Genomic DNA, 14,695 nt, shown 5'->3' on the forward strand with positions numbered 1-14,695 from the left:
ACAGAGCCTATGGTCACATAGCTTCCACACCCTGATCCCACATCCCTCCCTGACTATACTTCTTTTTGCTTTCCTCCTGCAGGAGATTCCCTTTTACCACATCTGGAGTGGATGCCAGAGGAACCTGCATTGCACCTTCACGCTGGAAAGGTTCAGCCTGAATACTCTGGAGCTTGTATGCAAACTCTGTGTGCGGCAGGTGGAAGGAGAAGGGCAGATCTTCCAGCTCAATTGCTCTGTCTCAGAGGTAAATGGCATGACTGCACTTCTCTATCTGACTGCAGGAACATAGGAATGCTAAGGAGGTATTTCCTTTCCCATTGCTACCTGTTTGGTGCTTCCCATTTACCTCCTGACTGCTGGGATGTACTTAAGGGATAGGTTACATCATTGCTTTTTATCTCCTGTTGCGTTTTCCCTTAGTTTCTCTCATCAACAAGGGAGCATCCCCACTTCAAGGGAGGGAAGAGGACAGCTATGGTCTCACTGCTAGTACCGCCTTTTTGTCACTATGTGGAAGGACTCTTCACCTACCACTCTATGATGTATCTTGTGAAGGACTGCATGGTCCTGTTTCCCGGCAGTCCCCAAGGCCATCATGCCTGGCATTTCCCTGGAAGGGGAGGAAGGAGAATAGGAAAACAGCATTGCCATATGTTTGCATGAACCCACATAATAACTGCTGTGCAATAGGAGATATCAGATGATATAGTTGCAGTAGACTTTTCTCCTCAGATTTTGCTATGGCTACAAATCCTGACTATTATCTTCAACAATTTGTCTTTTGATGGCTGATATTTTCCAGTAGAGAAATGATAATAAGGTTTGGAACACCTTTGCTGATGCTATACAGCAGTTGGAGAATTATCTCTCCTTGGTGCAGTCAAGCTTAGGACTGAGACCAAGCGACACATTCAGGTGTGAAGTGACATTGACTTCAGTGAATGTACTGGTGCAATTTATGCCTAGTACCCTTGGTGGCTACAAAGAGCAGGCTTTTGGGCAGCAGTCACTTCTGGCTGACATGTGGAAGGACTGGGAGACCACAGACAAAAGTTTCTTGTGCTGTAGGACCCTGATGGAGTGCACCATTACCCATGACATCTGCTTGGTTATTGGGTGTAAAGTTACATATTCAGCTGGGGACTACACAGCATTAAAGACAGATGGTAAAACAAGTATCGTAAACAATTATTGTAATAAGTGCTGCATTGAGGTAATCTCTAATTTAACCTTGCAAGGAAGAGAAAGGACTGAGAGTAACTTTAATGAAATGCAAGTATACGCTATAATCATCTTCAGCTGCTTGGGTGTAATAGGGCCTGATAATAGATTCAGAGGGAACAGGATAATATTCTTGTCTTATGCTGCAATCCTACCCATCAGGGATGAATAGGAGGAGAGAATAATATCACCGTATTCAAGACTGCCTGCTGCAAAATTTCTCCTTGTGGTTGACACCTCGTGATGTTTCTGAGCCCCAGCGAGGGGCAGGACCTTGACATGCTATAAGGGCTGGCATGCAGGGTTGTGTCAACTAGAAAAAAAACACCTAAAACTCAGACTATTTGATGGCAAAAGTGTAATAACAGCAACCTGGATACTGATATGTACTCCTCTGTAGGCGTGATAAAGACACCAGACATCAGGAAGCCCTAGCTGTGGTTCCTCACATTTTCTTCCATGGTTGGACTAGTGGTATCCAGCTAGTGGTTAAGCATTGCAGGACCATGCTGGTGCTTTCTTCATTGCTGCCTCTCTGCCTCTGTCACCCCATAGTAAAAATATAGTAACACAGTTTCTTCCATCCTCCCTTTATGGGCTCTCTTTTTAGTCCCCGGTAAAGGATGCAAAACTTCTGCAGATTAAACTGTCTGATTCTGGCTTTACATAGTGTCTTCCACCAGGAGTTCAAAAGTACAAATGCAGTGAGTGACAAAACACACACATATGCAAGGCAAGAGGAGGATTGCAATAACGTTCTCCCATCATTGTTTTGAAGCCCCCTTTTTGTCTCGTGCTGTCGATACTCACACAAAAGAACCCCAGGGCAGTGCCACAGATACCTGGGCTCCTTCTTCTGCCACAATTTTGATGTAGGTTGGGCAGCAGGCCACCTTGAGAGCTGGAGCAGCGCTGCCTCAGTGTGTCACTTGTATCCTTTGTCCCAGAACAAAAAGGGAAGATTGTCTGCCTGCATTGCCACCAGTAACCACCCTACAGCTGCTCATTTTGCCAGCTCCCAGACAGTCCCCACTGCCAGGCAGTTAGAGGACAGTAGCTTGTTGCCTGAAGTGATGGGGTTGAGCAGCTGTTCCGTGAAACAGGACCTTGGCACCCAAGTAAGGATACTGCATTTGTCACTGGTTTTGTCATGTTCACTGGGGACATTACAGTATAACACGAGCCTCCCATGTCACGGATTGCCTGAAGTGTCATTTCTATTAAAAAAAATCCAACCAAACAAAAAAGGGCATATTTTCAAGTCAAATAGCAGAGGCAAAAGAGGTTTTAATTCTGTTCATTTCTCATGGATACTGTCTCTCCCTTTTCCATCTCTGTGTTCATTTTTCGGGGAGAAACCAAAGACTCTGTGTGCTGTGAACATCTCCAACAAACTTCCTGGGGGATTTGTAATGGCAGCTTAAGCCAGAAATCACTTGGTTTTGAGAGTTTCACATTGTACAGGGCCTTCCCAGCAGCCAGCTTGACACAAAGCAACAAGACAGCTCACAGAGGAGAAAACAAATTGACATTTAACAAGATTTTTGCATGGGTGTTTCTGGCTGCCTGGGGCTGTGACTGGGGCAGATACAGAAATGAAACAACTCCCTCCACCCCCTTTCTGCCAGCCCAGCTTCAGGCCTGTTATACTGGAAAGGAGAGCACTTGAGAAGGTGGGTGAGAAGCGTGAAAGGAGACCCAGCACTGCTTGCTGCTTTTTCCACAAGGTATTTTGGTAGCTGGAGGTGACAAGTACTGCATGTAGGAGAAGCATCCCCACTGCACAGTCAGGTTGCCCGTCGACGTCAGTGAGGTTTGGCAGGGCTTTCAGCCACCCTGCAGGATCCCATCACTCCTAACCAAACCCAACCATATAAATTGACAAACCATCCTTGTCCCACCAGCTACTGAGCCCGTCTTTCTAACCACCCAAGAATGTTAAATCCATCCAGGCCAAGAAACAGGTAAAATCTTTTCCCAGGAGAGCCAACTGCTTGTTATTCCCAGCAGGGCCACATACAGCTATGTCAGGTGGAGCCTCCCAGCTGGGAGGACCATATCAGAGAGCATCAACCCCATACCTGCAAGGGGCAGTCTGGCTTTGGAGGTGACTTTCCTTTTGAAACACTGCTGCCACAGCTTTTGAATGCAGCACTGATCTTGGGGAGAAGGGTGATGGCTGCTTCCCTGCCCCAACCCCAGCACACATGCTCCATCAATCTCCAGCACAAAGTTAAAGTTGCATGAAAACGAGGGATCAGTTTGTGCGTGGGGCAATCTCTCCATGGGCTGCCCAGGATCAGGGTGCTACCAAAGGGGTGTCAGCAGCATGAGCCCAGTGCTGGCTCACTGTGGAGTGGGGAGCTCAGGGGGCTGCTGAGAAGAGGTCTTGTACTAGCCAAGCTGAAAAAGCCATATTCTACCCTAGTAGTAGCGAGTTGCTCTGAAATGTGTCAGTCCCTGATATTTCGTTATTCCAAGTCAGCAATTAATTAAGCTGCACTCAAAAAAAAAAAAGGAAAGGAAAAAAAAATCTTCTGTCTGCTAAAAGTCAGTTATAAATACTTCTCTTTTTCATCTGAGTAACATAAATGCTTGATTAGCAGAGGGCTGCTCCCCCCTAATGCCAGTAAAAGCACTTAGTCCCAGAGGATGCACTTCTGCAGTCATCTCTGCAGTCAGTAGCAAAATTGCTATTTTACTTTATTTTCTTATTTACTTTCTCTCCAACATTAGGAACCTACTGGCATCGATTATCCTGTGGACTCAGCAGGCACTGTCACCACCATAGTAGGGCCCAGCGCTTTCAGCATCCCCCTCCCAATAAGGCAGAAGCTGTGCAGCAGCCTGGATGCACCCCAGACCAGGGGCCACGACTGGCGGATGCTGGCCCACAAGCTGAAACTGGACAGGTGAGTGGGGCTGCCTACATGTGGTCAGGCAGCAAAGCACCCCGAGAGAGATGTGCAAAAGAGTCCTAGTGAATATGAGTCACAGCAAATGTGTCTACAGCCTGGTTGGACTGACCACGCAGGAGATGAGCAACTTGACAGCATCAGCTATGGGGATGGGCTGAAATCATATAAATTCAGATAACCTTCATGCAGCTCAAAAAAACACACGTTTCCTTTTGGCTTTTTACAGGTACCTAAATTATTTTGCTACAAAATCGAGTCCCACTGGGGTGATTCTAGATCTCTGGGAAGCCCAAAATTTCCCTGATGGCAACCTAAGCATGCTGGCAGCAGTTCTTGAAGAAATGGGAAGACACGAAACTGTTGTTTCTTTGGCAGCAGAAGGAAATTACTGATGCAGCCTTGGTGTGAACAGGAAGGACAGACACAGGGAGTAGTGATGCCCTGTTATTACAAATGAGAATTGAAATGAAAAACCAGACCAATGAGTTACACAAGAGACATTTCAGAGAAGCAAGCAAGCAAAGAAAAAAGAAAAGAAAGAAACAGCCCTGACCTTCACACATGCTCTCCTTGTACATTATCACAGGATCTAAAAGAAATCATGCAAAGTTGTACCTTGAAAATACAAATCAACCTAATGTTCCTCTCGGCTTGGCTGTACACTGCTTGGTACAGGATTTTACAGTTTCCTAGGAAACGCTTTTTATTGCTATCCAGATATATGGATAAACTTTCTTAACAATCCCAGTTTCTATGGATGTTGTTTACATCAGATTCTGGACAGGGGTAAGAAGACTGTCCATGGCTCTTTATATTTTTTGTTGAAAGCCATTCTAGACAAGGCTATGGACAGTTGGTTGTGGCTATTTCAGCTTATTGGTTTCTGGTGAATTTAGATTTTGGCTACAATTCTGCACATTGATTGTCTCACAGTGATCCTCCTGTCATTGTTCTGTTTCCTAGACCTACTTGTAAAAAAAAAAACAAAAACAAGAAAATCAGAGTTTTAAAAGATGTGCATCTGGAAAGCAGGTACTCTGGGTGCTAAGCAGGAACACACGTAACGTCACCTTCCTTCCCCAAGGCAGTCTTACTGAACCTGTGTGGAAAATAGCTGTAGGACAGGGGGGAACACAGGATTGGAATTAATTTTCAATTCATGATGTAACAACACCCTTTCCACCCCTTTGCGTTTTGCCAGATATGCAATTCAGAGTGGTTAGGAGGAAAAAAAAGAAACCCGGAAAAGAATAAAAAAGAAAAGTTGCTATATGAATTATTTACTGATTAGCATATAGTGCAAGGATGATGATTATTATTATTATTATTACCATTATTACTTTATTTCTAATTTTGTCAGCAGCAGAATGAATCATTCCTGTTTTTATGGAACCTCTTATCCTTTTTCTGAAGGTCTTCTCAAACACATCCTTGTATATGATCTCTGTCCTTCCCTTCTCCAGCCATCATACTCCACTTCCAAAGTGCTCTGCTAGCCGACAGGGGTTGCTCACCTTGAGTTAGCATTGCTGTGCTTCATGCCTAGTGCAAAGGGGTTATAAACTGGTGCCGCACCACTGAAGTCACTAATCCGCACTCACAAAGGATCCAACCCAGCACCCTTCCCTGGAATGTTTTGCACTGCCTCAGTGTTTCCAGATTGCTCCAAGAAACAATCCTGTCCCACGGTGGCTGTTGAACCAGTGATGGCCTTCCCAGTTCAAGTGCACATAGCCCACTGGTTCAGGAGCACGGGTGCAAGCATGTAGAGGCACTGACACTAACCACCTGATTTGTGTGTCCAAGGTGGGCTCCGCATGTCTTGCTTTGCTTAGAAGCAGTCTGAGCAGCAGCTCCCATTAGCTTCCCTTGGAGGCACAGGTACTCACTCTTAACTGAAACTGACTTTCTTCCATAATGTTTGTGCTGATCAGGGCTACTGGGAGTCATCTGACAGGTCATTTCTGGTTGAGAGGCACTCAGCAGATCTCTGGTGCTCTTCCCGGGTGTTCACTGGCTGAGCGGATGTTTGTCTCTCTTGGCCACATCAATCTTGGCCACCACAAACAGGTGAAGTGGGAATTTGACAAAAGAAGCGCACTCTTACTTCTCCAGTTATCACTGCAAGCATATTTTATTTTCTGCTCAAAGACTGACATTTTGGTACATGACAGCACATAAGATCACAGTAGTTTTGCTGCCAGGCTTGTCTTCCTGCAAAGAAGGCTTCCTTACTTAGCCCATTTGCTCCAGAATTCCAGCCAGGCCCTGGTTATTTCTGTTGTGCCCCTGCTCACGCACATATTCCCACTTCATCTGCTTCCCAAGGCTGGCGATATTTTGTTTTCTTTTGTGGTTTTGGGTTTGGGTTTTTTCCCCCCAAGGCTTTCTCGTTTGTGCCTTTAAAGGTAACTTTGAAAATGTCATTGGTCAAAATGAAAGGAAAATTTCCTCTGACCTTTTTCCCATTTGACATTTGCATAGGCTTGGGACTTTTTGGGGTTTAATTTCTCAGCTCCCTGACACTGACGGGATTTTGATTGGCTGATGAGCAGCCATCACAAAGCACTCCGTTCCTCATAAGAGGTAACCCGGCAGTTTGCAAACCAGCATTTCAGTGAAAGTCAGAGACCAGGCAACTTGAATTGTAGCATCTGCCTGCATTTTGCCTATGTAAGCTCTGCCTTCTCTGAATGTAGAGATGCCAAGGATGCCCTTTGCACAACCAACCACATCTTTTTTCACCTTGGGCATTTGATGCAGCCCATTGCAATTCTAATGGAAATCTTGCTTTCAACTTCAGGAGATTTCGACTGGGACTTCCAGCTCTGCCCTTTCCCTACATTTTTTTTTCACTCATCTCAGAGCTCTAAAAGGGCTCTCAAAAGACAGGTCTCAGCTTTTGTTTCCTGTGCTACCTTCAGGTATAACCAGTTGTACTTAGTTCATGTTTTTCCTCCTTCCTGCGCGTCCTTCCTGCCTCACTCTTCTTCCAAGGCAGGTGCATGAGCTGAACTGTCCTTCGGTCCTTTTTCCTCTTTGGCTCAGTCTTTGTTAGCTGATACTCCAGGCTTTTGGCTTTTGCTAGGTGGGCAACGCGTGCAACCTTCTCACAGGGACCATGCCAAAAGTGTCTTCTAGTTATTGCTGTCGTTACAAGGCGATGCCCCTTTTGCCAGCTCTTTGACCTACTCCCTGATGCCTCCTTCAAGACAAAAGAGATGATTCTGGGACGTTTTGCTTTTGCAGTGTCACTGTAAGAGGGATTTATTGAGTGGAAAAGACACGCACTGATTAAGATGAGCATCTACTCAGGTAGATGATAGTCAAGAACATCACTACCACAACAGCTTTGCTAGGAGGTGGAGCTGCTCCTCTTCCACCCCACTGCTTAGACAACTTCCCTTGCCCACTGCAATCACAAACTGGATGGTTTTAACATCCCCTGCTCCATCAGCTTTTGCAGGGTCCCAGTGTGTTGCCACTCAAGCTGTCCCAGCCCTGACAGGGCAGGGAGAAGGTGCTGGGGATGGAGATGTTTCCTGTGCAGATTCACACCTCATCCCAGCAGCTCCATGCTCATGCTTTGCTCACCTCTGCTAGTGGCAGCTCCCGCCTCACCTGATGCTCTCTCCAGCATTAATTTTCCTCGGTGTTTTTTTTTCTTTTCCCGGGGAGTATCGTGCTGCCAGGGCAAGCAGCTGGGGAGAGGGCTCTGGGATGGGCCAGTGGTAAGCACTCCTCAGCATCCCCATCCTGCTACCCCAACGAGGGAGGGTGGGAAGCAAGATCTGCTCAGGACATTATTTTTGTTGGGAGAAAACCTAGCAGCAGTTCCTCCGCCTGGATTGCGTGGCCACAGTGCCATCTCGTGGGGCTGAGCCCCAGCTTCAACTCTCCACTGCTGCATCAGCAACATCGCCGGGGGAAAAGCTTTCCCATGGGGCAGCTCTTGAAAATGGCAAATAAGTTTGGCAGGCAGAAATGAATCTTAAAAGTTATTGTAATATTTTATGTCAGGTAAGCACATCTGCTTTAAAAAAAAAAAGTGGCTGCAGGCTTCTTACCCTCCCGTTATTAGTACTTTTTTAAATGCTTATCCTTTTAATTGTCCACTTTCAGCTATGTGCTCTAGCAGTTCTGCTGCCTTTCACATCATCTCTTCATTACATGCTGATCGCTAGTACTATAAATAATATATAAATATATATAAAATATCTACTGACTTCAAGGAAAACCTGTAATTTCTGAGTAAGAAACACTATTTGGAGGCAGTCTTTCTTCACCTGATTTTTATTTTTCAGTTCTTCTTGTGTTGTGTTCTTGTAAAGGTGGCTGCAAGTGTATATATAGGGTAAGTTTGGGGTTTTTTTCCAAATTTTCTTTTCACACCGTATCTCACCAAACAGCGCAAGATCTATGTGTTGTTTTACAGACTCTCAAAAGTTTTGAGGCATTGAGGGTCTTTTCAGTCAAGATTCACTTCCGTGGGAGAACAAGACTCTTTTTTTTTTTCCATATCACTGGCAGAAATGCAGACACTCATAAGACATGGTGGAGTTTGGAATGCCCACAGAGCAAAACATGTCTGTTCCTTGGGTTTCTTGCTATTTCTGTTGCGTACATGTAGAATAAATGTATTTACATGCTGTAAATCTGTCATTGTAGACAGTGTCCTAATGTCTTGTATTGCTACCTACAATAGTTTCTTTTTGGTTCTCTTTTTCTTCTTGTTTTGGGGGGTGGGGGGTTATAGGGAAAAGGGTGGGGGGGAGGGGCCTAGGTCATTGTATGCTCTAGCCAAGTAGTTACCACAGCTCTGAGGTTAATCTTAAACAAGATTATACTGTTGAGGATGTATTTTTTTAATCTTGTGTCCAGGGCACTTTGTAAACTATCTTACTGAGTGTTCAGATGTCTTTTCAGGTATTGCTGTGCTCTCATGTGGCCATGAAGTAACTAATTGCTTGCAGGCTGGCTTGCTTAATATCAGGTGGTGCAAAGATGCAAGTGGTTTGTGAATGAAAACCAAACCTTTGGCCCCTCTCCCACAAGGACTCCAATGAGATAGTGACTTTGGAGTCACCACTGCAATCCATTCCTAGCTTGTGTGTGAAACTTTGAGTTCATAAAAAGAGCTGCACTGCAGATTCTTTTAATGCTGAAGCATGTATCTCGGACATCCTTTGAAGTGGGAATTTTAACAGAAATGCAAAGTGATTGAGAGTGTGTGTGTGTGTGTGTAGATACACATACAGACAGAGAGGAGAAAATAAAGGACACCTACTGCTGGAGGCTTTTAGCTCTGATGTCAGTCGTGGGTGTCCTCTTATGATAAACTTCTGCTTGGGAAGGTGAAGGTCAAAATTCAATGCTGTATCATCACTGAAAGGTCGAATAGGCAGTACATGAAGAGCCAGCAGAGTAAAATCTGGCAAAGAATGAGAGTTGGACTTGAACCAAACCCACAGAAATGAACCCTCAATTTTGGTAGGTCAAACTCCTCGCTTGAAACAGAAGCATTTAGTTTATTTACTTACTTGCCCTTTAAGCTTGGCACCTGCTCCCTGAAATCTGAAAATCCTTTTATCTGAAAGTCCTTTGATAAGCTCTGCCTGTACAAAAAAGCAATGATAATCCAGAATTTCCACAAACCTCTATCGCTGAATATGTATTTCACATTTTCTGTGATGGTGGTTAAATGTACTTAATAGTGGTTCAATCTCCTCAACTGTTTACAAAGAAATGAACTGCTGCGTGCGCTGTACCCTGGGCCTGCCCTTTTCTCAAAAAGCATCCCATGCCATGGCACGCAAGTAACTGCTAGGTGCCCGTGAAGAAGCAGGATGTAATCAGGTAGGGCTGTCCTGCGCTGGTGACGTGCTGGCACTCTGGTCTCCAGCTGCCAGCTTGCAGCTGGTGGGACAATAGCCCCTAGATGAGAAAAGTGTGTGCAGCCCTGAGAGCTTCTTTGGCTGCTGCCAGCTGGCTCTTGTTACAACTTGCCAGTAAATTTGGGAGGTTAAATGATATAAATAAGAAGTAAAATCAGTCTGGAAAGTAAATAAAATTAAGAAGGAGAAGCAAAACACTTTTCTCCTGTAGTTCTTGCAAGGCACCTTGCAAAACACCCCCCAAGCCACAAACCAATAACATACTCTGATGCAGGGTACCTAACACAGATGAGACAGAGAAGTTGTGGCATTACCTGGCATTCCTATTTTGGCACATCTGTGTGGTAAACTGCTTTGCTAACACATGTTCTGTCTGTAAATGTTAAAGAGTAAAAAAGAGAAAGAAGTTAATACAGCACCTTTGGTACCTTTCCAAAGCAAAGAACAAGTGCCCATAGGAAATGAAACATCTGTGCAACCCCAGCTAAGAGGGTGTATCACATTTCCCCCTCCTTTTCCCATGTCTCAGCTCTACCAGGGTTTGTGGGATTTGTTTTCTTTGTTATTCAGGTCTGGAGAAGCATTTTGGTTTTGATTTCCCTATTGCTGTATCTTCTATGCAATTCCTTTTCTAAAGACTGACTTACTACCAGAGAAGTGCTAGCCATTGCATTATTTGTATTGCTGTACAGTGGAGGTGTGGTTTACTAGTTCTGAGTGTGCCTCTTACCCCCCTCCCTTTTTCTCCTTCCCCTCTGTTTGTAAATGCCTGCATTTATTCTGTCAGCCTGACATGTACAAAGTGTAAGAAAGAATTTTTAAACAGGTAATAAATTATATTTATAAGCAACTGAAAAAAAAAATACATCACTACCTTGTGTTCAGTCGTTTAGTTCCTGGAAGCTTGGAAAGAAAGTGGAGCCTGTTATTTATTTTCTTTTTCAAAAAAAAAAAACCAACCAATTTATCTGCTCAAAATAATGTTTCTGTACATAAGAACTTGTGATGTAATCTCCCTCATAAGATACCATTCATGACATCCACATGCCCGTGAAGGCTGTTTCCTTGCACTTCATAAATCCTCACGCTCACACCTCCCACAGGGTTTTGCCCCAGCAACCATTTCACCCCAGACAGTTTTCCCGGGTTTTGTATTTCGTTGCTACAGTTAAAGGTGGAGAAAAGCAACAGGCAAGAAAACACACCCTCAGCTGCTGAGCTCATCTCCTCTCCCTGTATCCATCCTTTTTGTTCAAGAGGGGATCAGCCCACTGGGTTTGTCACAAATGCCTGGGAGACAAACTAAATAACTATCTGGGCAACATGATTTTGTCCAGCACTGCCTGCTTATATCTGATTTAGCCAGGTGGATACAATGCCCAAACATTCAACTTCACCCTTCTTGCACCCACTCCCCACTCTGAGAGATCTTCTTCTGGTCGGTGGAGTTTTCTGAGCCTCAGCCTTGTTAGACCTGTTTTGCTCATTATTAAACTTCTAGGGGTGCAGGAGGCTATTCTCCACCGTGGTTGTGCAGGTGTTGCTCCCAGCTGATCATAGAATCATAGAATAACCCGGTTGGAAGAGACCCACCGGATCATCAAGTCCAACCATTCCTATCAAACACTAAACCATGCCCCTCAGCACCTCGTCCACCTGTGCCTTAAACACCTCCAGGGAAGGTGACTCAACCACCTCCCTGGGCAGCCTGTTCCAGTGCCCAATGACCCTTTCTGTGAAAAATCTTTTTCTGATGTCCATCCTGAACCTCCCCTGGCGGAGCTTGAGGCCATTCCCTCTCATCCTGTCCCCTGTCACTTGGGAGAAGAGGCCATCACCCTCCTCTCCACAACCTCCTTTCAGGTAGTTGTAGAGAGCCATAAGGTCTCCCCTCATCCTCCTCTTCTCAAGACTAAACAACCACAGCTCTCTCAGCCTTTCCTCATAAGGCCTGTTCTCCAGCCCCTTCACCAGCTTTGTCGCTCTTCTCTGGACTTGTGGGATAGGAGTAAGGAAACTCATCTTTTACAGGCAGACCCTTGTCGACGGGCCAGCCCCTAGATGAGACGCTCACCCTACCCGTGATGGAAGCGATACAGGGGCCCACGCGCTGCAGGGGACAGCACCGTCCCGTTCCATCCTGTCCCCTGGGGGTCCAGGGCTGCCTGCCAGCCCCCAGGCTCTCCTAAGGGACACTCATCCCTTGCTGTCTCGCACACCAGACCAGCCGCCTGCCAGTGCACCCGCATGACGTGCTCTCGCAGCAGCCCACCCTGCCAGGCGCAAGTCAAGGTTTAGTCAAAGCTGAAGCACTCTTATAGTGTACAAAGCCAAACAGTACACAGCCCAACAGCTGAGAACGTGGTGATAAATGCGTTTGCCAGGTTTGAGAGACCTTTCAGTCCAGCTGGAAAAGGGCAGACCTTTAAAAAAATCATCCCTTGCACGCATGGATTACAGCAAGCTTTTCCAGAGGTTTAAGGTAGCTTTATTTTGTCTTCTTCCCATTGCAGTCTTTAATGCCAGCTGCATGGAAGGCAGAAGACAACTGCTCAAGTTGTTCTTGAGAATGGGACACCACTGGCTTCTTTAATGCTCCTCAATGAAATGTATCGCTAACACATGGCACTTCTGTTTCCCGAGCTTCTCTGCTAAAACCAAGACGTGGGCAACCTCTGCCCACTGGCTCTTGTAATTCATTTGCACTTAACAGGCAGTAATTCTTGGCAGGAGGGCAGGCATGGGCAGCCCCACAGCACCAACTTATGTGGCTGTCCCTCGCAGCTACTGGGGACAGAGGTGGGGACTGGCAGGTTCCCAAGCCAAGACCCAGACCCCCCGAGTCTGGATGAAATACTGGGCATTGCCCAAGCACACTGAGAATAGCACAGAGCCAAATGCCAGTGACTCCATCCAAAAGCACTGGACCTTTGGTACCATGGAGGGAAAGCTGTTCATGATTCTTTTTCTTATATGGTTATATTCTCTGTAATAGTAAGAGATGTATTATATATGAAGAGGACTTACTTAGAGCTATGATGTCGGGGGAGGATCTGTATCCCAAGGGGTATGAGGCATAAATACCTCTGTGGTCACTTTGGCCACCAAGTGGCCCTGCAGCTAAAGAGAAGCTGAGCTGCACGCAGGGCTGGTTTCTGCAAAATTAAGGTACCCACTTCAGACACAGTCACTGCTTTCAGATTTCTTGGTGCCTGTCTGCCTCTCCCTTTGCATACTTAGCTTTCACAGGAGACAAGTTCTTTTCTGTCCATCCCATCATTCCCACCCTGCCTACACGTACTGCCAAACTCAAGTTTCCTTTGGTTTCACACCCCATGGGCTGGGTCTGCTGTAGCCTGCAGTCTTTGCATTGGCCAAGCAGTTCCCTCTTTATCTTCAGGGATTTTCTTTAAGGTACCTCACCTCTAGCTGTTCTACCAGACATTCCTGAAGTGTCTGCTTCGGTGTTTCTGCTTTTCAAGATGGAACTGCAACTCTCCTTTCCCAGGCAGTGAAAGTCATGTTTCAGTGTGTTTTATGAGGCAGCAGAGCTCTGGTTTTGAATTGAGACGGTGGCATGACCCAGCCAAACTTGAATGGAAGCATAACAGTCCCAATGTTGCCTGCAGCTGTAGAAGATACAGGTAGTTAAGCCCAAGGCTAAATAGTAACCAAGTACCTAGGAGGGTGGAAAAGAAAAAGAATTAGAACACAGAGCCTAGGAGGAAGTTAGAAGGAAAAGCAAACAGGACTGGAGGAAAAGAGGGCAGCTGCAAGAACACCTGTCTGAGCTGCACGCTGGAGAAGGTGCAGCCAAGACCAGCTGTGCTGGAGCACCAAATTGTCTTCAGCCCCAAGCAGCCAAGACGAGAAGAAACAGCCCCAAAACCGCGGGATACAATGACATGCCAAGGACAACTTTCCCACCTTGGCTGTGCCAAGGCACTGTGGCAATGCTGCTGGGGAATAACTGCAACGCTCCACCACTGCTCACAGACAGCCTGCAGCAAAGCAGGTCTATGTTAGGGGTAAGGTGCGGCTCAAGGGAAAAATGCTGTTCACACACTTCTCTCAAATAACGAGTAAGGTAATTACACACTAGGAAATGCTGAGCTGAATGCATCAACATGGCACTGCAGAACAAGTAAAGAGCTCATGCTGTAAATACACATACATACAAATATCTCTCTCTATGTAGAGATACATATGATCTAATGTCTCTCAGCATTAAGTAATGCCACGTTTCAGCTGATGTAGCGTATGTAGGCTGCAACTTTTTTTCTTCTGAAGCATAGGGCTGGAACTTTCAGTCTGTGCACAGACTACCCCCTGTGCTTCTTATGCTATTCAAAATAATAGTCACAATTCATAAATATGTGAGGGAAAGAAGGGAAGGGGAAAGCCTCATAAAAGTATTATGCAAATGCCGCATTTCTACATATTTACATAATCAGCCACAAAATGCAAGTGACTGCTCTATTAGTGATAACGCTATTTTAATTACTCTTTCTTTCTTCACTGAGTTGTGAAAGGGGTGATGCTTTTTTATGCCAGTGAAAACATATGCAACATCTTGCTGTTTACTTGTTTGCTCAGAGGAAAAATTGTATTTAAAATAAATAAATAAAATGAGGCAATGTGAAAATAACCTAGCCAGGG

At 45.5% G+C, this 14,695-nt stretch overlaps 1 protein-coding gene across 2 annotated transcripts in view; it reads left to right on the plus strand.

The window, feature by feature from the left end:
* The window catches only part of UNC5C (unc-5 netrin receptor C), a 261,148-nt gene extending 255,200 nt beyond the window's left edge, over positions 1-5,948 (plus strand). For both annotated transcript variants that reach the window (XM_069855594.1, XM_069855595.1), the window contains 3 exons: positions 83-247; positions 3,961-4,136; positions 4,369-5,948. In XM_069855594.1, coding sequence (XP_069711695.1) covers positions 83-247; positions 3,961-4,136; positions 4,369-4,534 — 507 coding nt within the window. In that variant the 3' untranslated portion in view covers positions 4,535-5,948. The remainder of the gene's footprint in view (positions 1-82; positions 248-3,960; positions 4,137-4,368) is intronic.
* Positions 5,949-14,695: the final 8,747 nt, after the last annotated feature.

This window comes from Phaenicophaeus curvirostris, chromosome 4 (genome assembly GCF_032191515.1).
Source record: "Phaenicophaeus curvirostris isolate KB17595 chromosome 4, BPBGC_Pcur_1.0, whole genome shotgun sequence".
Lineage (NCBI taxonomy): Eukaryota > Metazoa > Chordata > Aves > Cuculiformes > Cuculidae > Phaenicophaeus > Phaenicophaeus curvirostris.